The sequence below is a fragment of the Boleophthalmus pectinirostris genome, unplaced genomic scaffold (genome assembly GCF_026225935.1).
Source record: "Boleophthalmus pectinirostris isolate CB_2022bp ecotype Guang Dong unplaced genomic scaffold, ASM2622593v1 HiC_scaffold_2823, whole genome shotgun sequence".
NCBI lineage: Eukaryota > Metazoa > Chordata > Actinopteri > Gobiiformes > Gobiidae > Boleophthalmus > Boleophthalmus pectinirostris.
Window position 1 is genome coordinate 1,253,924 of NW_026571288.1, and position 23,065 is coordinate 1,276,988.

Here is a 23,065-nt window from a genome sequence, read left to right on the forward strand (position 1 = left end):
TTGTGATCTCAATAATCTGGACTACACACCACAACAGAATTTGGGACACAAATACCAGAAAAACTGTAGTAACAGTTTCTGATAAATCCCAGGATGAAATTACCACATGTACTTTTTCACATCTGATTCTAACTTACAATCCACAATTTCTCACCAAAACTCAGAGCCACAAACCAGCTTGAACGAACCTACTGAAAAGAGCAATGGAAACGGAATATGAAAAAGACATTTTCCTTCTTCCATGCTTCTATTTGTGCATCCGATAATGCAGCAGAAATTCACCATTATCAGGGATAAATACGCAAGGTTACACACTGTGTTTGACGCTATCGTGTTTCTTGCCTCTGATCAAAATATTTCCCAGCATGCAACGCGGGCTTTTAATAACAATGACGTCAGTTGAAACTCGCCTACTGAGCATAATTCATACATGATTTTGTACTTTTCGCTTTGGAAATATCATAAATTTAGTTTTTTCTATGTTTAATGTACATGCATTCACAAAGTGCTTCACATGCAACAAAAAATTACAATTCAATAATTAAAAACAGCAGCAACCCCCCACCCCAGTGTTTCATCCATATATACAACAATCTAAACAGAAACATAAAACATAAACATAAAGTCCCTAAAGGTTAGAGTAAGAATAAAAATGGAGAGCTAAGATCAGATGGAGACTAAGTAAAATAGTAATGATAATTTAATTGAAAACAAATATAGTAATAACAACCATAATCATAAGTTAAAACAAGTACAAGTTTCAATTAAAAGCTAAATTAAAAAGATAGGGTTGGAGTTTACTTTTAAAAATATGAACACTCACAGCGGATGTCAGATCCTCAGGTCGACTGTTCCACAAACGGGGACCGTAAAAGCTAAAAGACGCCTCACCGTGAGTTTTAGTTTGGACTCTTGGGACAGTTAAAAGAAGACTACCTGAGGACCTGAGAGGCCGAGAAGGCTCATATGATAAAAGCAGATCAGATAAATAAATAGGACTAAGACCATTAAGAGCTTTATAAACCATTTAAAGAACTTTAAAATCTATTCTGAAGATGGACTGAGTGTTTTGGTAATCCACCTCATAAGAGAAAAAAATAACTTGGGATATGCAGAAAATATGTCCCATGTTATTGAAATATCCCATAACTGAAAATCATTACAAAGCATTACAACAACAACATATCAGTCGTTCAAGATTATTGTCGTTAAAAATGATTATTTTTATACTGTTCTTCAAGTTCTGTGGGACGGATTAAAAAGATTAAAGGGCCAATTAAAGGGCTGGTTCAGAATGATCTTGAGCTATTTGAGAACAAGTAGAAGAGCACACAGCAAAAAGTGGAGTGTTAAAATTCACTCTCACAGAATCAATTTGAACATTTTCTCAGGGTTTATATGAGTCCAATCTGTTCTAGAGTTAATTTAACATTTTTGGAAATGTAAATTAAGTAACACTGGACCAAAGTTCCTGTTTAACCCCAAATCAAGAGTTATATTAACATTTTGAGAGCAAACGGATAACACTTTGTAGGGTTATCCTGATTTAGCTAAACAACACAGAGCTATTTTATTTTTACACTTAATTTTAGTTAATTTAAGATATTTAATCTTAAATTAACTAACAGTACAAAACTGGTTCAAATTGATATTCTCTCACGGGAGTGTGAAGTGTTGGGTGGGAGGAGCCAAATTAACACTAAGGGAAGCTGAATTAACACTAGGGGAAGTTGAATTAACACTAAGGGAAGTTGAATTATCTTCAACCATATCAACTCTGGCAAATAACTCCATCTCGAACCTCCATTTAACTTTAATAGTTAAAATAATAATATAATAATAATAATAACAATAATAATAATAAATAATAATAATAATAATAATAATAATAAAATTATACTTTTTGTGTTAAAAACAACTCTGAAATATTTTACCCTGAAATTTTAACCCTCCAGTTTTTGCTGTGCACATAGACTAGTACACACATGGACACTATGAACCTACCTACTGAGGGATTACACACTTACATAGAAAAGAAAGTACTTCCATTTAATGGTGAAAATCACAGAATCGGTATTGAGTGTTACATCCGTTCCGTAACATCGAAGTTGCGTTGGAAATCTTAGTATCGTGACGACACTACTAAGAATTCAAATTTGAGTTGTTGTTATGAAACCAAATGGACCAAAAAACTGTGACTTTCTGGTGCAACTTCTTGTTTCCATGTTTTTGCCTCGTCAGGTTTGTGCTAACTCCAGAATGTTGATGTTGAGGCTGCTTGCTGATACATTGATTAATATGCACTGTCCTAATTAAAAATAAATATATAAAGCAATTCCTGTATTACCACGTGACATCACAAGGTGGAATAAAGAGAGAAGAACTCAGCCTAAATATGCAGGACATGTGGGAATGAAACAAAACACAACTCCAAGTCTGTTTATGATCAGGAAACTAGAACAGAGATCAGAAAATTTAGTGATATGGTCTGATATGTCCTGTCGATTTGAGCTACCTAGAGCTTCTGTGCATGTGCAAGACCCCCAAGAGCTGTTAAAGTTTAAATGCCGAGGCAGAAGTGGAGTAACAAGAAACATTTTAAAAGTATATTGATTTTATTGTTTGTTTTGTCCAGTTAAACATCGACATGTGTATGTTGGATTTGAGGCAGAATATCTACGTTACATGATTGAATAGTTGGATTTACTATTTGATTTTATCATTATCATTTTCATTACTTCGTATTTTATTTTGTTCCCATGTGTAGAAAACTGTGAGGGTTTCATACTGCTCCTCCTACCCCTCCTTTCCCTGCTCCTTCTTTCATTACCTTGTTTGGCTTTTCCTGGGCGGATCCTTAAAAAAATTTTGCAACTTTGTTTAGAAATGCATTGTATAAATAAAATATCACTATATTATAATAGGAAATTCACATTGTAGCCTGTGATATTAGCATTAAATATATAATATTTAATGCTATTTAAGATTTGAGTGTTTCCAGTCATTTCTTTCTCTTCTGTAGTGGCAGTTTTATTTGATAGAAAATATCGTCCTGTGGAAATGAACTCCTCTACCCAAATTCATCTAAATGAGTGAATAATGTTGGTTGTACAGTGGGACATTGTGTGATGGATAAATTGCCCTGTGGATCTGTGCTCCCTTTAGTCAGAATTCTGTTTGAACGGAATACATCTGTTCAAATGAACTAAACAAATTCATATAAATGAGGTGAAATTTGACATAACTAAAGTTAAAATTTGATCACCATGTGCAAACAGCATCAAACCTGCATCCCTAATTCAAAGAAATATGTTGTAAAACTGGGCAGGTCAGGATTTGGTTTTATTGAATCTATACAACTGTAAACTGAAAACAGAAGGTCACTTATTTCAATGGGGTAGTGTGAGTTGATAGACGTCACTGTCGATTTAGGCTGCTGGGAGATAATTTCAATGGAACAGCGCATTTTGACAAAACAGTGGGCCCTTTAAATCAGCACAGTGGACCTTCTTCTGCCTCACTTTTGTCTCTAAACTCTCCTAAACCACACTTATTTTATGGGGGCCCTTTCAGTTAAAGGGGATCCCCTTCATGTCAAAAATTTGGGAAACATTTTGCATCTTAAAAACGAGATAATGTCGGTTAATTTGTGTGACCATCACGTTCACATCATGCCAATTCTTTGGAGGCTTTAAAACGGATTTATCGTCCTTATTGAACTTATTTGCTCTAAGAATCAGCTGCATACAGTAATGACTGAAAGAACAAGATCTCGGATACAAGCGGCTAAAATGAGTTTCCTTCGCAGGGTGGCTGGGTGCTCCCTTAGAGATAGGGTGAAGAGCTCAGTCACAGGAGGAGCTTGTAGTAGAGCCGCTGCTCCTCTTGACATGGGAGCCAGTTGAGGTGGTTCGAGCATTTGTTCTGAGGCCTCCTGGGTGCTTCTCTTGGGAGGTGTTCCTGGCATGTCCCACCAGGAGGAGGCCTCGGAGAAGACCCAGGACACTCTGGAGGGACTATGTCTCTGGGCTGGCCTGGGAACACCTCGGGGTCCCGCTGGAGGAGCTGGAGGAAGTGTCTGGGGTGAAGGAAATCTGGGAGTCCCTGCTTAGACTTCTGCCCCTGCAACCTGGCCCTGGATAAGAGGAAGAAAATGGATGGATCGGCCCCATACAAAATAATACAAAACAAATCGTGATCCACAGGTTGGCAGTGTGATTCCAGCTCTCACAGATGAATGTTGTTGTTGTGTCCTTGGGCAAGACACTTAACCCACCTCACCCCCAGTGTCTGTGTACACTGGTGTGTGAGTGTGTGTGTGAGTGTGTGAGTGTTTCCTTGTTGTAAAATACTTTGAGTGTCTTGAAGGTGGAAAAACACTGTATCAAAATGTAAAAATTGACCAAAGTGAATAATAAATGTTGAATTATTTGAACTCATAGGTGTGATATATTTAAGTTCACGTAAGTTCACGATAAACTTCAATATTCTCAAAACAGAGAGGATGATTGTGCATTCACAGAGCAACGCCCTTATATATATAATATCTTTAAAAATCATCTTATTCAAAATATACTTTATTTAAAAACGATGGACACATGACAGTTTCAAACATCCCCCACAGAACACAGGAAGACACAGGCTGAAATGCTAATGCTAATGCTAATGCTAATGCTCGTGCTAGTCACAGGTTTATGGCTCACGTCACAGCTCTCCTCGAACCTTTAACACACAACGGCTTTCAAATGTGGACTCACTTCAACAAAATCATATTTTGTTTAGTGGCAAGAAACACCACCCACCTCACAACCAGACCTCCAGTCCTCATTTAGTCCTGGTTTAGTCCCGGTTTTGTTCCTGGTTTATTTCCTAGTCTATTCCTGGTTTAGTCCTGTTTTACTACTATCTTAGTGCTGGTTTAGTCCTAGTTTAGACCTGGTTTAGTCCTGGTTTTGTTTCTGTTTCAGTCCTTGTTTATTTTCTAGTCTAGTCCAGGTATAGTATTTTTTTTTTTTTTTTTTTTTTTTTTTTTAGTTTCTTGTTTTGTCTTTGTTCTTTGTTTTGTTTGTATCTTTGTTTTATCTTAGTCCTAATTTAGACCTATTCATTCCTGATTTAGTCCTAGTTTGGTCCCAGTTTAGTCCTCATTTAGTCTCAGTTTAGTCCTGGTTTAGTCTCAGTTCAGTCCTGGTTTAGTCATAGTTTAGTCCTGCTTTAGTTTCAGTTTAGTCTCAGTTTAGTCATAGTTTAGTCCTGGTTTAGTCTCAGTTTATGCCTGGTTTAGTCTCAGTTTAGTCTCAGTTTAGGCCTGGTTTAGTTTCAGGTTAGTCCTGGTTTAGTCCTCATTTAGCCTTAGTTTAATCCTGGTTTAGTCTAAGTTCAGTACTGGTTTAGTCTCAATGTAGTCCTGGTTTAGTCTCAGTTTAGTCCTGTTTTTGTCTCAGTTTAGTCCTGGTTTAGTCTCAATTTAGTCCTGGTTTAGTCTGAATTTAGTCCTGTTTTAGTTTCAAATTAGTCCTGGTTTAGTCTAAATTTAGTCCTGGTTTAGTCTCAGTTTAGTCCTGGTTTAGTTTTAGTTTAGTCTCAGTTTAGTCATAATTTAGTCCTGGTTTAAGTCTCAGTCTAGTCCTGGTCTAGTGGTTTAGACATGGTTTTGTTTAAGTGATTTAGACCTGCTGTAGTTTAAAGTTGGTTTAGTCCTAAGTCTGCATGTTCCAGTTCTGGTCTAGTCCTGGATCAGTCTTGGATCATGGCCGGTTCAGTCCTGGTTTATTTCCTGGTTTAGTCCTGGTTTAGTCCTGGTTTAGTCCCTGGTTTAGCCCTGGTTTAGCCCTGGTTTAGTCCTGGTTTAGTCCTGGTTTAGCCCTGGTTTAGCCCTGGTTTAGTCCTGGTTTAGCCCTGGTTTAGTCCTGGTTTAGCCCTAGTTTAGTCCCAGTTTAGTCCATGAGCTGCTTGTGTAAAACATTGTTATAAAAGTATAGTGCAAAAGTCAGACAGATGCTGGATTACAAAGTACAGAAACTCTCTTTGACAGAAATGTGTCGTATAACGGGCTGCATATTCTCTTCTATATTGTGTAGTATTCTGTAGTATATTTTGTAGTATATTTCCCGGTCCGTTCATGAGGCTTGGTTCAGCTCTTGTCCTCGCCCCTCACTGTGATGATGACTTTCCTCTGTGGTGAAACAGCTGAGGAAAAAAAACAAACAAAAAAATGACAAAAATACACCTGGAAACAAATGAAGGATGGTTTAAATGAATATGACTAATGTATATTCTTTTAGTACGAGAGTATAGGACCTTACTTTTTTTTCATGGATTTCATTTTCATCTGGTTTTACGGGGACATTTTAAGGACTTTAGACCATTCAAAAGATCAAATATTTAGTTTTTAACTCCTAATAGATGCATTAAGAATCTCGGACTTCCGGTCATTGTGCATTTCATACTGAGAAGCATTTTCCGAAAAAGTGAGCATCAAATCTCCATGTTTGTTTTCTCAGTGTCTATTGTCAAAGTCGATCTTTTCTAGTCTTTTGAACCATATCACTTTTGTTTCTGATTCTGATATTGTCATATTTTAGTTTTGGGATTCAGACATTCTAATTGTGTCATTGTTGGATCCTAACAGCGGAAATGTGTTTGTGAACTCCATAATTGCAAAAGTGAATCAGATGTGTGTGACTGCAAACCTCTGTTCAAACTGTTTCTCTTCCCAACGGAATTGAAAAATAGTGAAAGGTGAAGGTGATGGGCAGGATTGATCCACAGGAAGAACCAAAAAGGAAACCTTTGACTGTCTAAGAAATCATCCTGAGTTTGCAGCGGATATTTTTGTATGTGGAGCGACAACAAAACAAAATCCCGATCCTTCGCTCCACCGTGATTACGAATTTAAAAAATCAACACCAAAGCGAAAGGCACCAACTATTCACCAAGAAACACCTTCCACTGCAGAGAGACCAAGACGTGATGTTGCTGTAAAACCAAAGAACAAGAAAGTGCAGCTCAGTCTGTTTGTCTTCTGTACCTCTTGATTAACAAACAGGATCCTGCTTTGATGGCACTTCACATACAAAATGTTTGCTGCAAACTTGGGATGATTTAGACAGTCAAAGGTTTCCTTTCTGGTCCTTCCTGTGGATCAATCCTGCCCATCACCTTCACTTTTCACTATTTTTCAATTCCGTTGAGAAGGGAAACAGTTTGAACAGAGGTTTACAGTCACACACATCTGATTCCCTTTTGCATTTATGGAGTTCGCAAACAAATTTCTCGAGCCATTTTCTGCTATTAGGATCCAACAACCACACAATTAACAATGTCCGAATCCCAAAACTAAAATATGACAATATCAGAACCAGAAACAAAAGTGATATGGTTCAAAAGACTAGAAAAGATCAACTTTGTCAATAGACAAACATGGAGGTTTGTTGCTCACTTTTTCGGAAATTCCTTCCCAGTATGAATTGTGCAATGACCGGAAGTCTGAAATTCTTAATGCATCTATTGTTATATATGTATGGTTTGGTGGTTGCTATTTGTTTTGTGTTTTTTGTTTTAATAATAGGTTTTGGTTTTATTATTGTTTATTGGTATTATTTGAAAAAATGACAAAAGACTGAAATCTGAACTGACAAACGAAAACAAGAATCACATTTCAGAGCCTTAGACTGAGGGATTGTGCAGACCTCAGCTACAGGATTAGCAGTTTTTTGTTTTTTTGTTTTTAAGTGGAATAAGACTTTTGTTGTTTGTGGAGGAAATGGTGGTACATCGAAAAACTGCATTCTTTGTGATTTGTTAATGTGTCTGTTCATATAGTGATTTTGGTTTGCCTGATCCTGCGGCCCTCGTGCTGTGGCAGTGCTGCTCATGTTGACTCAGTATGAAAGTGACAGTGCCTTATACACTTTATGGAGATGAGAGTTTGTTTTTATTCAGTAATCATATTCATTTTAAAACCGGGCTCACGTTCATCTGAGTCGCTGTCCTCTCTCTTCCTCTTGCCTCCACTGTCCGCTCCGCTGTCACCGCTCTCCTCCTCCCTCTCATCAGAGCTACTGACCCCTCCTGCCTCCTCCGGGGACTGCGCACAGTTACACCCAAGTCACAAACTAATCACACTTATTTTCTAAGTAAATCTTATTGATACTTTGCAGCTGATATCATCAACATTCCCTGGTGAGGGGTGGGTGAAGGGGCAACAGTTTTTCACCTTTTTGTTGAAAATCAAACTCCTAAACAAGACCGTGCACACTTGTATTGATCACAGACTCCTGAACATTTGTTGCTTAATTCCATTTTGTGTTGAAATAAATTTTCAGATGATCTAAAAACATATCAAGCTCTGTTTACTATATGTGCGTTGTGTCACCATGGAAACTGCTAAACATTCTACCATAGACATAGATGCACCCTTCCCGGCATGACGTCACTGCAAAATATCCTACTCAAAGAGGGAATCATTTGTGTTTCCCTTGTGCACATATCATCAAATAACAGAAAATCTTTGTCAAAATGTAAAATGATACTATTGTATTGTTTTGTATTGTATTGTACTGAATGACGTACGTTCTGATTGGATGATGATGAGTCGTGTTTCTGCGCCGCAGACTTGAGACTCTCCAGCACCACCACTGTTCAGACACAAGAGGGAGCTCATCAACATTCATTAATTATCATTACATGATTTAAAAGCTCTGTACCTCATTTTTATTGCTTTAAAAAACATGAAAAATAAGTAATTCTCTGTGCAGTGGTCCAAAGTTCTTCTTCACTTTGCTTGTGCAGTTAGAGCATTCTGATTATTCACCACAATGAGTTTATAAACACTTTTCACACTCTCAGAGACCAGAGAGGAGTATTCCTGATTATCGGACAATAAAACACCTGATTAGGGTCAAAAATGATTAGATGCAGACTTATTTTGATTTCAAGAGCAGCTTATACAATCTGTACTGGGACTAGGCTGCTTTTGTGGCTACCTGGCTCACATAGAGTAGTCTTTGAAACTTTTGTGCTTTTTGATTTCAGTTTTCCACAACATATCAGGACATTTTAAACCAACTAAGAAGTGCAGCATGTACAGTTCAAAAGACACAAGTGAGGGGCTGCAGGATTTTGTGAAATGAGCTGTTTGTTTTTGGCACATGTCTGGCAGCAAATGTGGCAGAAGAACTTCGAGAAGAAACATTTTCAGGGAATGGATCATTTTGTCAACAACTGAAACACCAGAGCCTTTCCTGTCCATGCTGTAGGACACAGAGCAGGGACATAGAATCTGCTGACCCTCCCTGACCAGTCCTCCTGTCAAACTGACCTCAGACCTTTGACAAATATCAACTGCTGCAGCAAAACTTGAATTTCCCTCAAGATCAATAAAGGATCTCTCTCTGTCTCTCTGATACTCTTTTGTTACGGCGTTAGTCTTTGGTCAGTGTCAGTTGTCTGTATTGTGCCGTGTGGAGAGGTTTACCTGGCCTCAGAGAGATGGTGAGCACTGGGACCTTTTTGCCCTGCTCGTCTTTCCCATTCACCTGCTCCTTCTGTTTGACCACCTGCTGAAAACAAACATTATGTTCTCAGAATACTGGACAACACAGTCTTAAAGAGGCACTGCATAACTTTCCCAACTTCTCGTCTTCATGGAGATGTTATTGCATTGCTTAACATGTTCCTAGTAAGGCATGTACCTTTCATACACAGTTACTGTTGTTTTAATTTCTCATGTTGATGTTGTAAAGTCTGAGGTGGACATCAGGGACCTGTATGACTTCCTGGCAGATCCACTGTTTATGAACAAAGTCTCCAAACGTCTGATCCACGGATGCTGAAGCTTCTCATTATTTGTTTGGAATTGGCTTCACAAATGTGTCATATTAATCTTTCACCTGAAACTCTCACGTCTTTGGGGTTGAAAATCATTTGACTTTAGTTTATTTCACCTGACAGAGAAGATGTTGAACTTTGTGCTAGTTTTTCTTGAATGTGTAGGGCAGAGGTCTCCAACCTCTTTTTTTACAAAACGAAAATGCCAAAGAGCTACTAATTTCAGTGGTTGAAAGAAATAGATTTAAGGCAGAAGGCGAGTTGGGGTGCAGTTAGATGCCTATACAACATAAACCATTAATGGCCTTGCCCTGCAGCACCGGGCTGACCTGCTGGTGCTGTCCTCTCCAATGTGCCTCCCTCAAGGTTCCTCAATCCTGGAGGAAGTTTAGAGAAGACAGAGCATTTTCTGTTGGGCCTAAATTATGGAATGAGTTGACTATTCACATAAGACAAGCTACAGTAACTCTCTTCTTGTTTTTAAATCACTTCTTAAATCACCCGTTTTGTTTTTTTTGGGGTTTTTTTTTTTTGCTTTTAACTCATTTTGAGGTCTTGTAATATTGAATAATTGTATATATACTTGTTCACAGTATTTTACACATGATTTTATCTCTGTGTACAGAGATAACTGGATTTAGAATATCCAGTTATTAGTGCACAGAGTTAGGCACCAGTGGTAATATTCATATAATTAAACCATTTTGAGTTATTCAGGATAATATGTATAATTCAGAAATCCCTTTCTAGAGATACTGGAAGAGGATGGAAAGCTACTGGAGCTGGTACTCCTGACCCCTGGTGTAGTGTGACCAGACATCCCTGTTTACCCGGGACAGTCCCAGTTTTGAGCCTGTATCCCCTGTCCCAGCACGTTTATACAAAACCAGTGATTTGTCCCAGTTTTATTCAAGAAATGTCCCAGGTGTCCCTATTTTGGACTAATTTGATCACTACCAACAGTAAAGAGAAACATAAACTGTCATTTATTTAGGTAAAATACAGAAAAGGATGCTTAGAATTACCAAAACACAAAGAAAATGTGACTATACTGACTCATGTTCATGTTCATGAATGCGCTGAGCACAGAACAATTTTCCTTAATAACACACTCGATTCACAATTTTATTATTACCAACCACCACAAATCAGGGGTGTCCTAGTTTTAGATTTTTTAAATTTGGTCACCCTATTCATGTGGATACACCCAGTCATTACAGATATATGAACAATAAAGCAGGTCAACAAATCTGCATCTGACAGTTACACAGCAAACTCCACCTGCGACTCTGACCTGTCTCCACCTCAGTTAGTCCTGGTTTAGTACAGGTTCAGTCCTGTGGTTAGTTCCTTGGTTGGTCCATGTTTAGTCCTGATTTAGTCCTGGCTTAGTCCTGGTTTAGTCCTTGTTTAGTCCTGGTTTAGTCCTGATTTAGTCCATGTTTTGTCCTGGTTTAATCCTGGCTTAGTCCTGGTTTAGTCCTGGTTTAGTCCTGTTTGGTCCTGGTTTAGTCCTGGTTTAGTCCTGGCTTAGTCCTGGCTTAGTCGTGGTTTAGTCCTGGTTTAGTCCTGACTTAGTCCTGGTTTAGTCAAGGCTTAGTCCTGGTTTAGTCCATGTTTTGTCTTGATTTAGTCCCAGTTTAGTCCTGGTTTAATCCTGGTTTAGTCTTGATTTAGTCCATGTTTAGTCCTGGTTTAGTCCTGTTTTTTTCCTGGTTTAGTCCTGGTTTTGTCCTAGTTTAGTCCATGTTTTGTCCTGGTTTAGTCCTGGTTTAGTCCATGTTTTGTCCTGGTTTAGTCCTGGTTTAGTCCATGTTTTGTCCTGGTTTAGTCCTGTTTTTTTCCTGGTTTAGTCCTGGTTTTGTCCTAGTTTAGTCCATGTTTTGTCCTGGTTTAGTCCTGGTTTAGTCCATGTTTAGTCCTGGTTTAGTCCATGTTTTGCCCTGATTTAGTCCTGGTTTAAAGTTTAAACTACAGTGAGCTGATGTGAGGTGTCTGCATTCACCTTTTTGTTCTCGCTGCCCTCTTCTGGTGTCTCTTCTGCTGTCTTCTCCTGTGTCTCCTCCGGCCTCTCCTCCGGTCTCCCCTCCGGTCTATCCTCCGGTGTCTCTGTCACAGTTGGGGTCGTAGTCGCCTTGGGGGCAGACTGCGGTTCTGCACACGTTTCATCTCCGCTCTGCACGGCGCCCTCTGCTGGAGCTGCCTGCACTGCGCCCCCTGGTGGGGAGCTGTCCCGCGGTGCAGGTTTGGTCCTCCCCGTGTCTGACAGGTCAAGAGGTCCCTCACACTGAAAAGGAGACAACAGAACAGTGAATTTTAGGGATGTAACAATAACCAAATCGGTACAATATTATCACGATATGCATCTCACTGTACAATATTTATTGCAATATTTTGGAGAGGCTGATATAACTGTAGATAGGACACTTTTTTGCTTTTAAAATACCTTGACAAGATTTTGGTGTGAATTATTGCCTTCATAATCCCAAGAATTAAAGTAAAAACACATTTCTTCATGATGTCTACACTGAAATGAATCATGGGATATGTAGTACCAGATGTTTATAAGCTGTTACTACTGTAAAAGCATGCATTTAAGCAAAAGAACTTGTAATTCAATATACTGTGACAGCCCAAGATATTATTGTGAGACTTTTGACAAAACGATATCATGATATTTTGGTTATTGTTACATCTCTAGTGAATTTAGAATGGGCAAATTGTAAGTTTATAATTAAAGACAGAATGAACCTTTACCAAAGATGCAGAGTTACTTTTCTGGGGCACTGACATGTTTAGATCATCATGTTTCCTTTAATTGTTTGGAAAATGCTATATTCACTGAAAACAATATATGAACATGTTAAATATGTTTAAGGCCCCTCTCCCTTTGCTCCCCATGCTAAATCACTTCCCCTTCAGAGTGCTATCACAACACAATCAGCGTGCATCCCACTAATGAAACGACTGCACATCACATCAGGTTTGTCAAGTTGCTGTGTACATGTTTTGTATACTGTATTTTCTGCACTATAAGGTGCACTCCTAAGCCTCCAACCCCATCAAAATATGACCGCGCGCCCCACAATCCAGAGCGCCCTATACACGAATCCACTCGGGTGTCCCAGCATGACTTCAGTAAACTACAAAGCACCCACAGTGCACGCAAACACACACGGAGCAGACAGCGACCTCACAGCCAAAAACACCCACAGACACACTCATCATTCCACGCCGAAGAGGAAAGGAAAGGAGGAACAAACCGAAAAAGTAAGTCCAATGTGCCACTTCTAGACACGACTGAACAACTGAGTCACTGTGAACACGCCGACAATCTGTTGGTCCCAGACAGCACCCTCCCTACACGCCACAACTGAACAAAGCCCAGAGTCACTGTGAACGCCACAAACAAAGTCCAACTGACACATCTAACTGTTGGGTTTCCTTTAAAGTTTTGTTTAAAGTTTATTTATAAAAAAAGTTCCAAACAGACCATTCAGTGACAGTGCCCCTTATAATCCAGAGCGCCCTATAGTGCGGAAAATACGGTATTTATAGAGAATCGTCGTGTAGGAGCATGGGGGAGGTAGACTTGTACAAGTTCGTACTGCTAACCGTAAGGAAGGCTAGAATAGTGTTCGTGAGAGATCTCTAGATTACTCAAATATGCAAGAATGAGAGAAAATTACTGGACAAAACAGGACTGTTACACACACTGCATGAACAATGATCCGTGACATGTAACCTTGTTTGGTTTAGTTATTCTTTTTTAGGCCCTAATACATTGTCTTGAGGCCAAAATTTGAAAAAACAAACAAACAAACAAAACAAAACAAAACAAAAAAAACACTCTTTTCTTTAGACAATAGAATGTGATTCCCAACATTAAATGGCAGCACTTTCTTTTTTTATTCCCATTTGTTTTTATATGAGGGATACTTCAAATATTTTATAATTCAATAATCATCAAATAATTCACATATCAAATATTAATAAAATGTTTCTACTCCAAAAGAAGGTTATCAGGATAATTAATTATGTAAATTAATATGCACAAACAAATCCTCTTTTTGTTAAGATAAAAGTACTTCCGTTTTTGATCTTGTTGACCTGAGTACACCAGTAGTGATGTACAAGGCCTAGATCATACTTCCCCCTGGTATATAGGAGTTATAGTATAGTATAGTATAGTATAGTATAGTACAGTATAGTATAAGTATAGTATAAGTACAGTATAAGTATACTATAAGTATAGTATAGTATAGAATAGAATAGTATAGTATAAGTATAGTAATAGTAATAGTAATAGTATAGTATAGTATAGTATAGTATAAGTATAGTATAGTATAAGTATAGTAATAGTATAAGTATAGTATAGTATAGTATAGTATAGTATAGTATAGTATAGTATAGTATAAGTATAGTATAGTACAGTATAGTATAGTATAGTATAGTATAGTATAGTATAGTATAGTATAGTATAGTATAGTATAGTATAGTATAGTATAAGTATAGTAGTATATAGTATAGTATAGTATAGTATAGTATAGTATAGTATAGTATAGTACAGTATAGTACAGTATAGTATAAGTATAGTAATAGTATAGTAATAGTATAGTATAGTATAGTATAGTAAGTATAGTATAGTATAGTATAGTATAGTACAGTATAGTACAGTATAGTATAAGTATAGTAATAGTATAGTAATAGTATAGTATAGTATAGTATAGTATAGTATAACCTCAGAAGAACAGGATCTTAAAAAATAAAATAAAATAAAATAAATTCTATATCTGTATTTATATTTCTGTTCTAGGTGTTAGTTTATGGAACAACCTGAGTAATGATGTAAAAAAAAGTCTTACACTGCTGAAAAAAAAAAAAAAAAAAGTATGAAGCGTTATGTTTTGAAAGGTATATAGCTCTGGAATGAATTATACACTAAATGTTGTTTGTTTTAATGTATAGTTTGTCGACAGTAAGTCGCAAGTGAAACTGTAAATACAAACTTGCTGTTGTTGATGGAACTGTGTCATTGTTTAATAGGGTTTGGTGTTATAAGTACTTTTTTACTTCAGCCCAAACCTTTCGGTCATGATCCATGAGGTTGTAATCTGTTTAGTCTAGTGCTGCAAAATGTCCAAATAAACTACTACTACTACTACTAATATGTGTATAATCCCTCAGTGGTGCAGGAGGTTCATAGTGGTCCAGGGGTGTATACTAGTCTATCATTCTAAAGACATTCAGGAAAGATTCATTTCTGTCCTCTGAATGAGACGTTTTAGTATCGATACTTGCTCAAATGAGTATTTAGTTTTGACACTAATTTCAGTATCGATTATCAGTATCAGCATCAGCCCCCCTCCTCACCTCACTTCCCTCCTGGCTGCTGCCCTCCTCAGACGGCACCACATGGATCTCCTGTCCCTGTGCTCCTTTAGCTCCCTGTGCTCCCTGAGGCCCCTGTGCTCCCTGAGGCCCCTGAGGTCCCTGAGGCCCCTGAGGTCCCTGAGGCCCCTGAGGTCCCTGAGGTCCCTGAGACAGCAGTGGAGCGCTCCCTCTCTCCTGCTCTCTGCTCCTCAATCTGAACACCACCGTGGGCTCTTTGGTCTGGTTCTGGAGAGAGGCGGCTGGTTTGTGCCACACTTGCCCCGGGGTCAGTCGTCTGGACGAGTGGCTGTTGACGTGCTGGTGGGACGGGATCAGGTTTGGGAGGCGAGATTTGTTGCACTGCAAAAGAAACAACAACTTCATTTCAGAATTGAGACTTAGTTTTTCATATCTTAGTGTGTCTCTTGCATTCACTTTATTGGTGGGGGCTGCGATAGAGATGTAGCTTAGCCTGAAATGTTCCACAGTATGGCATTAAACTTGTCTATCATGCATTTATTCAATTACTGGTGTTGATATAGCTAAAACAAACTACAACAGGAGTCTCCAACCTGTAGCCAAGTAGCTCACCAAGGGATTTCTTAATTATATGTGCTGAATAAGTAAAATCTGATTACCGTATTTTCCGTCATTACATGGTCTATTTTCTAACTTTTTTCACAAATAAACCGCACCGGACTTTAAATGAAACCCAACAGTGTGATGGGTGAGTGGTTTTGTTTGTTTGTGGCGTTCACGGTGACTCTGGGCTTTGTTCAGTTGTGGCGTGTAGGGAGGGTGTGTCTGGGACTGCTGGATTGTCGGCGTGTTCGCAGTGACTCAGTTGTTCAGTCGTGTCTAGAAGTGGCACATTGCACTCGCTTTTTCAGTTCGTTCCTCCATTCCGTTCCTCGTCAGCGTGGAGTGATGAGTGTGTCTGTGGGTGTGTTTTGCTGTGTGGTCGCTGTCTGCTCCGTGTGTGTTTGTGTGCGCTGTGGGTGATGAGGCTTTGTAGTTTACTGAAGTCTTGCTGGGACACCCGAGTGGATTCGTGAATAGGGCCCTCTGGATTGTTGGGAGCTCAGTCGTTTTTTGATGGGGTTGGAGGCTTAAGAGCATGCCCTATAGTGCGGAAAATACGGTAATTACCATTGTAAATCTACCATATTAATGCTCAGTTTTGTGCACTAATAAATAAATAATGATTTATATTTTATCCGTCTAACTGTCCCTAATCTAAGGCTGTGGCTCTTATATTTACTACATTTCTTGCATAAGTAGCTCTTTGGCATTTTTGTTTTGTAAAGGTAGCTCACCAAAGATAAAAGGCTGGCGACCTTTGACCTAAAAACACTTGGCATACCGTATTTTCCGGGCTATTAGGCGTGCTCATAAGCCTCCAACCCCATCAAAAAATGACTGCGCGCCCCACAATCCAGAGCGCCCTATACACAAATCCACTCGGGTGTCCAAGCACGACTTCAGTAAACTACAAAGCCGCAGCGCACGCAAACACACACGGAGCAGACAGCAACCGCACAGCCAAAAACACCCAAAACAGACACAACTGAACAACTGAGTCACTGCGAACACGCCGACAATCCGTTGGTCCCAGACAGCACCCTCCCTACACGCCACAACTGAACAAAGCCCAGAGTCACCGTGAACGAACAAACAAACAAAACCACTCACCCATCACACTGTTGTGTTTGATTTAAAGTCCAGTGCGGTTTATTTGTGAAAAAACTTTGAAAATAGACCATTTAATGACAGAGCGCCTTTATAATCCAGAGCACCTAATAGCCCTGAAAATACGGTAATTTACAGTCTCCATGAAGATAGATACATTTAGTGCCATACTCTGAAACATTAGAGGCAGAACAATAACATCTCCATGGAAACAAGCAAATTGTGGACTCTTGGAATGTTACACAATGGACCTTTAACAAATGTTCTATTTTATCCTCTGCATTTGACCCAGGCTCCAGGATCTGGCACCAGATGTGAGGCAGGATGGTGGTCAGGAGCACCTCGCTGGAGGACTGACAGTTGTGCATGTTTTGATTAAGAAATAAAGAGCTCTCAGCGAGAACATCGACTGAGGGAGTGTCATGTCACTCAAAGTGTTTGGCTCCAGTCAAATGAAGCTCAGGAGTCTCGCAGTTATACAAGCTAAGATAGAGACAAGTTCCATATTTGGAAATCCAGGTGCACAACGAAAGAACCAATCAGGAGCAAGGCTGCTGAAGGTAACACCCCTTCCTGCCCACACTGCTGGTTTTGGACAATCTGTGCAGCTTCTGTAGAGTTCAGGAATGGCCTCATACTCCCTGTAGGGATGATCACCAAGAGGGAGAAACTTGAAATGAGTAAAAGTAAAACCAGTCGTGTTTTAGGGCTTGTCTCATTGGGACTGCTCTAGTGCCCCTGGTGGTGGCATCCTCAGGGCGGCAGAGAACGTTTTTACGAGTAGGTACAAAACCCACCTTTTTATCTTGACTTTTATTGAAATTTTATACTTTTATGTGTTTTTATTCTACATATTTTACTATATTTGTTTATTTTAGGCACTGTTAGCTTCAACTCATATTCCTTTATCACTTTTAGGATTCCAGTGTTGCCTCTGTTGCAGCTTTCTGCACCAGGAGCGGAGGCCGACTGCAGCTCCCAGGGTCTGTCACGTGGGCTTCTGGTGGAGGGTTTGTGCTTAGACCTCATCTCTCCCCTGGGGTCCTGTGTCCTGGTGGAGGGTTGGTGCTTAGACCTCATCTCACCCCTGGGTCCTGTGTCCTGGTGGAGGGTTGGTGCTTAGACCTCATCTCTCCCCTGGGGCCTTGTGTCCTGGTGGAGGGTTGGTGCTTAGACCTCATCTCTCCCCTGGGGTCCTGTGTCCTGTTGGAGGGTGGGGCTTAGACCTCATCTCTCCCCTGGGGCCCTGTGTCCTGTTGGAGGGTGGTGCTTAGACCTCATCTCTCCAGCTTTTTCGAGCAGATCGTCATCGTACAGTCTACAATCATCATACAGCATACATACAGCATACATACAGTCGATGATTCTGACCCAGACATAAGCAGAACATGCAGACTGTGGATCACCTGGGAGGCGGCAATGGCAGTGGCCCAGTCTGGAGGGTCTCCGAGGGGGGGCCACGTAGGCAGAGGTCCCGGGGCGCTCTTCAGAGGATGGGGCCTGCACGGAACGGGGGCGTGGAGGATGTGTCTACTGGGGGCGTGGACCTCTGCTACAGGAGGGAGGGAGGAGAGGGAGGGGGAGAGGGAGACGGAGGGGAGGGAGGAGGAGAGCGAGGAAGGAGGGTGGGGCTTTCCAGGAGGAGAGCTGGAGTGTGTCTGGTCCTCGCTGTTAGATCTATGAAAAATACACAACTCATTATTCTAAAAAAAAAAAAAAAAAGACATAAAGCTCAGTTTCAGTAGAGGCACAACACTAACATTTCAAACTCAATTTCTACACTGAGAAATAGACTCAACACTCTCTCTTTAGATAATAAATAGATATATAGTGATTTTTACATTAAATGGTACTTTCTTTTAGTATTTTAGTAGTGTTTTCTTTTCTATGTCTGTAATCCCTCAGTTGTCGTAGGTTCCAGGGATGGTACTCTGCTCACATAGTGGGTGAAGTGTCTTAGATACAACTTCAGCTCTTGCCACTGTAGCCCGACTGTGGCACTTGGTGTTGCTGTGTTTCAGATGATGTCACAACATTCTATAGACCAATCATATTTACTACAGATGGGTCAAATGAATGTTCAGATGCAGATGTGTGCAGTAATACAGTGAGTTCTTGGATCTAGTCACTAATAGAAATGATCATGTTCAACATCTGGGAGGATGACATCATCATGTTCTACAATCTGAACACCACCAATTCCCAGCAGCCTCCCATCCAAGTAGCAGGTCCAGTCCTGCTTAAGTTTACTTCATCTCACCTTCTCTCCATGACTCTGGGCTGAGGTTTCCACGAGGCAGACGGGGAGTTTGGGAGGGGCTTATACGACTCCTGAAAACAGAAAAATCAAAGATTTAAAAGTGTCTAAAAGATTAAAGTGTCCCGGTGATCAGAGCAGAGAGGTCCAGACTTACAAAGACGCTGCGGGGCCACTCTCTCAAATGACGACTGTCACTTCGAGACTCTGTTGGGACAAGAACAGGAAAACATCAGGAAAAAAACACCTGAAACTATGTACGGCATTTACTGTTCATCTTTAAAATAACAAAAGTTTTTCTACAAATCAGAGTGGCTCTTTTGTCTCGAGGAGCAGATACTCTCCTCAAACTGCACTGTCAAAGATCTGCCTCATCAGTGTTTGTGTGAATCTGCTACAAAAGCTTTGACCTGTTTATTATAACGCTTTTTGAAGTGCTCTCTGTGTTAGTGAAATAGACACAACCACTTCAGCATGAGCTCTGTTCTATGCGTGTTATGTATTTTTTTCCTTTTGGATAAAATTATCATTTTGTGAAAGTATGAAAGTTAATAGAAGCCAAAGCATCTGCTGTTAGTTCTACTTTGAATTCCAAAGTGATCAGATTGAACCCATGGGCCATTAGGGGAAATCTGTCTCCATTTTATGAATGAGATAAATCTAATCCTAACAGAGTTGGGGCTGCGTTAAACATGGAGCTGTGGGGCAAAGACACGACTTGCACGTTCACTACATGTAATCTGATGTATCTGATTTCAGCTCTGGCTCTGGGCTCAACTCCTTTACTTTTCTCTTCTCCAAAAGGCACAAAAACAGCTATTTCCACTGCAAGAAAGAATCACATTTTCTTCCAAATAAATAGATTTGAATTTAACATTCAATTCAAGGATTTTTTATTTTTTTATTTTTTGCCCAGTCCTACACCAGCTTCATCTGAGCGTCTGTCACAATAATTCTTCTAACTGTTATAATTACAAATACAATGTGTTGTTGTCATATCACCAGACCCACTCTTCTGTATTCTGCAGACACCACGTTTACCTGTGCTGACTCTCGGAGGAGCTTCCACCTTCACCGTCGAGTCGCCTTCTGCTGCCTGACTGCCGCCCCTGCACTGACCTCTGCCGACCAGCGCCATGGGGTGAGGGGAGTGGTCAGGGGACGACACGGCCTTCACCTCCATGGGACCAGAGCCAGAGCGGCCGGACTGACTGACCACGAACAAACACAAGAGAGAAAGAGAGGAGATTAACTGTGGTTTAATGTGCACTTTATTGTCCTCTGCATTTGACCCATGTTTCAGTGTCTCTGAGTAAAACCTGCACTTAACCTAAGATTCAGTGTCTCTGTTTAGATCTTGCATTCATTAAATTACTTCTATATTTTTTTCTCAAAATAATAATGAATAATGAAAAATTTGTATTTTTAGAGTGAGTGGGCTCACCTCTCAGCAGATCTGACCTGTAACGTGACCTGGTGGAGTCGAGATAGATCAGTTTAATGCCACTTAACCTATGGATACAAGGTGCAGGTGGGGGACTGTCCTCTAGAAAAGTTACACAATGCACCTGACTTAGCTGAACTACAGTAACAGGTGAGCAGATTTGCACTGTTAAAGTTTTTTTTTTTTTTTTTTTTTTTTTACAGTCTCACATTTTAGTTGAAACTTAAACTCCTAAACAAAACCTTTAAGGGTCGGACTGATCACAGGCTCCTGAAAATGTGCCGTTTATGTCCATTTTGTATTTTAGTTTAGTATCTTAAAACTTATTTGTCTGTGTTTGCTAAGGCACTGCACTGTTTCCATAGTAACTGGTGAACATTCCACCAAAACACATACATGTAAAACACCTCCAGGCTGATGTCAAAGCAAAGTATCAATGAGGTTTGAAGTTGTTGGTGGGTTTCAGATTCTAGAATGTGAGGATGTCATAGTCCCAGATGGAGTTAGTGACAGTTTTGCTGATCACATTGTACTTTTCCATGAAATCTCCAAAAGGTCAATTCATAAATGTTGAAGCTGATCATTTCTATCAGTGATTAGTCCCAAGAAAAACAACACAAATCAGCATTTTAATAATAATACATTTCTCTCTCTGTATTAAATAATACTGACTTAGAGAATGTTGTGTTGTCATCTGAAACGCACTAATATCCCATAAATACTCTGGTCCAGTGGCTTTCATAACTTTTAGATTTGTTTCTGTCCCCCTCTGTTGGTCTATCGTGGGTATTGAAGCATTTTAAAATATTTCATACAAATCAAGATTTTGTAGTTTTGGAGGCAATTTCCTTATTTTTAGAATTTTTTGTCAGTTTAGAGAAGTAGATCGCATCAGAAAATCAAATTACCCAAACAGGACCAAACAGTAATAAAAATAAAATAAATAAAAATAAAATAAAATAAAGCAGGTATTTTACATGTGCAGTCCAAATGAAGGACAAATACTTCGAGCCTTACTCCAGTGTCGCTCGTAGACTCCGGTTCTCGTCCCTCAGCATCTTGTTTTCTTTCTTCAGGTTGTTTATGTCTGACACTTCACAACAAACAAATAAACAAACAATAAACAAGATCAGAAAAATGGAAAATACAACAGAAAAACTTCACAATGGGTAAAGTGTCTTGACTAAGAACACATTGGCAGTATGAATGCTGAGCTATAGTATAAAGATTCAATCACCCACCAGCCCACTGAGCTACTACAGTAATTAAAATGACAGCTGCAGTAGAATGTGTTTGAACTGGCTACCGTCTGGTTCCTGGGTAAAATGGGGCAAGTCAGGCTCCATTACACGAGGCCTAACCCCCTGCACCACTGTGATGCCCTACAGGAGATTTAACCCTCCTATACCCCAGGTACATTTTTGTACATCGCAACTTTTCTTTTTTGCATAACCTTGGATATATTGCACCAAATAGCACCAAAACTGTCCAGATTGTGTATTTTGGGATGTATTTTTATTTATTTATTATTTTCAAGATCACATTAATTGAACGATCTACAGTTAAAATCCTCACACTTGTTGTCCCATTGACTTCCATTCAAAATGTCTTTTTTTATTGGTATAAGTTTGCCAGTTATTTTTACTTTTTATTTATTTTTCATTTTGGTGTCCTTCAATTTTAATTATATATATATATATATATATATATATATATATATATATATATATATATATATATATATATATATATATATATATATATATATATATATATATATATATATATTTTTTTTTTTTTGCGTCTTTTTGAATTGTTATTTATTTATTTATTTATTTATTTATTTTCACACCCATAACCCACCCCAGGCAAGTATATTACTCCAGAATTCTCTTATACATAATCCCCATAGAACTCCATAGGAAAGCACAGGAAAACTATAGCTGTGTTTGCATACAGGACTACAGAAGGTGGAATGGCACGGTTTGGGTTTGAATTGTGAAAAGCACTAATTTTACCTTTTCTTAACAGGAGAAATCTACAAATTTATGATTTACAACAACCAAAGAAACATTTACAACCAAATAATGTGTGGTTATAATGAATGTCAGTGGGGGTTTAGGGAAAACAGCATTTTGTGCAAAAACTTAAAAAAAATAAATTAAAAAAATCAGTGTTGGCTTCTGATAACCTCATCACAAACAAATAAAATTTCGTTGAAAGATATAGAAATAACTGACTTTTTTCATTTTTGCCATACACATAAATTGATTCTTCCACATACAAAACTAGCATTTAAGGGGTTAAAATTTCAAAATATTATACATTATTTGGTATGAATGATTAGGGCAGTAAATGAAAACATTGATTAAAATAATAATAATAATAATAATAATAATAATAAATTGACAAAAAATCTGTACAGCATAAAAAAATAGTATGGTATTCTTTTTGGGTGTACATTTTTTCAT

At 39.0% G+C, this 23,065-nt stretch overlaps 1 protein-coding gene across 1 annotated transcript in view; it reads right to left on the reverse strand.

The window, feature by feature from the left end:
• Window positions 1-4,585: 4,585 nt before the first annotated feature.
• The window catches only part of rbbp8l (retinoblastoma binding protein 8-like), a 39,171-nt gene continuing 20,691 nt past the window's right edge, over window positions 4,586-23,065 (reverse strand). The window contains exons 6-16 of the mRNA XM_020934661.2: window positions 21,612-21,687; window positions 20,192-20,361; window positions 19,308-19,357; window positions 19,154-19,224; window positions 18,300-18,570; window positions 15,205-15,564; window positions 11,837-12,118; window positions 9,479-9,563; window positions 8,575-8,639; window positions 7,975-8,089; window positions 4,586-6,189 (exon numbers count right to left, since the gene is read on the reverse strand). Of these exons, the coding sequence (XP_020790320.1) occupies window positions 6,134-6,189; window positions 7,975-8,089; window positions 8,575-8,639; window positions 9,479-9,563; window positions 11,837-12,118; window positions 15,205-15,564; window positions 18,300-18,570; window positions 19,154-19,224; window positions 19,308-19,357; window positions 20,192-20,361; window positions 21,612-21,687 (1,601 nt within the window). The 3' untranslated portion in view covers window positions 4,586-6,133. The remainder of the gene's footprint in view (window positions 6,190-7,974; window positions 8,090-8,574; window positions 8,640-9,478; window positions 9,564-11,836; window positions 12,119-15,204; window positions 15,565-18,299; window positions 18,571-19,153; window positions 19,225-19,307; window positions 19,358-20,191; window positions 20,362-21,611; window positions 21,688-23,065) is intronic.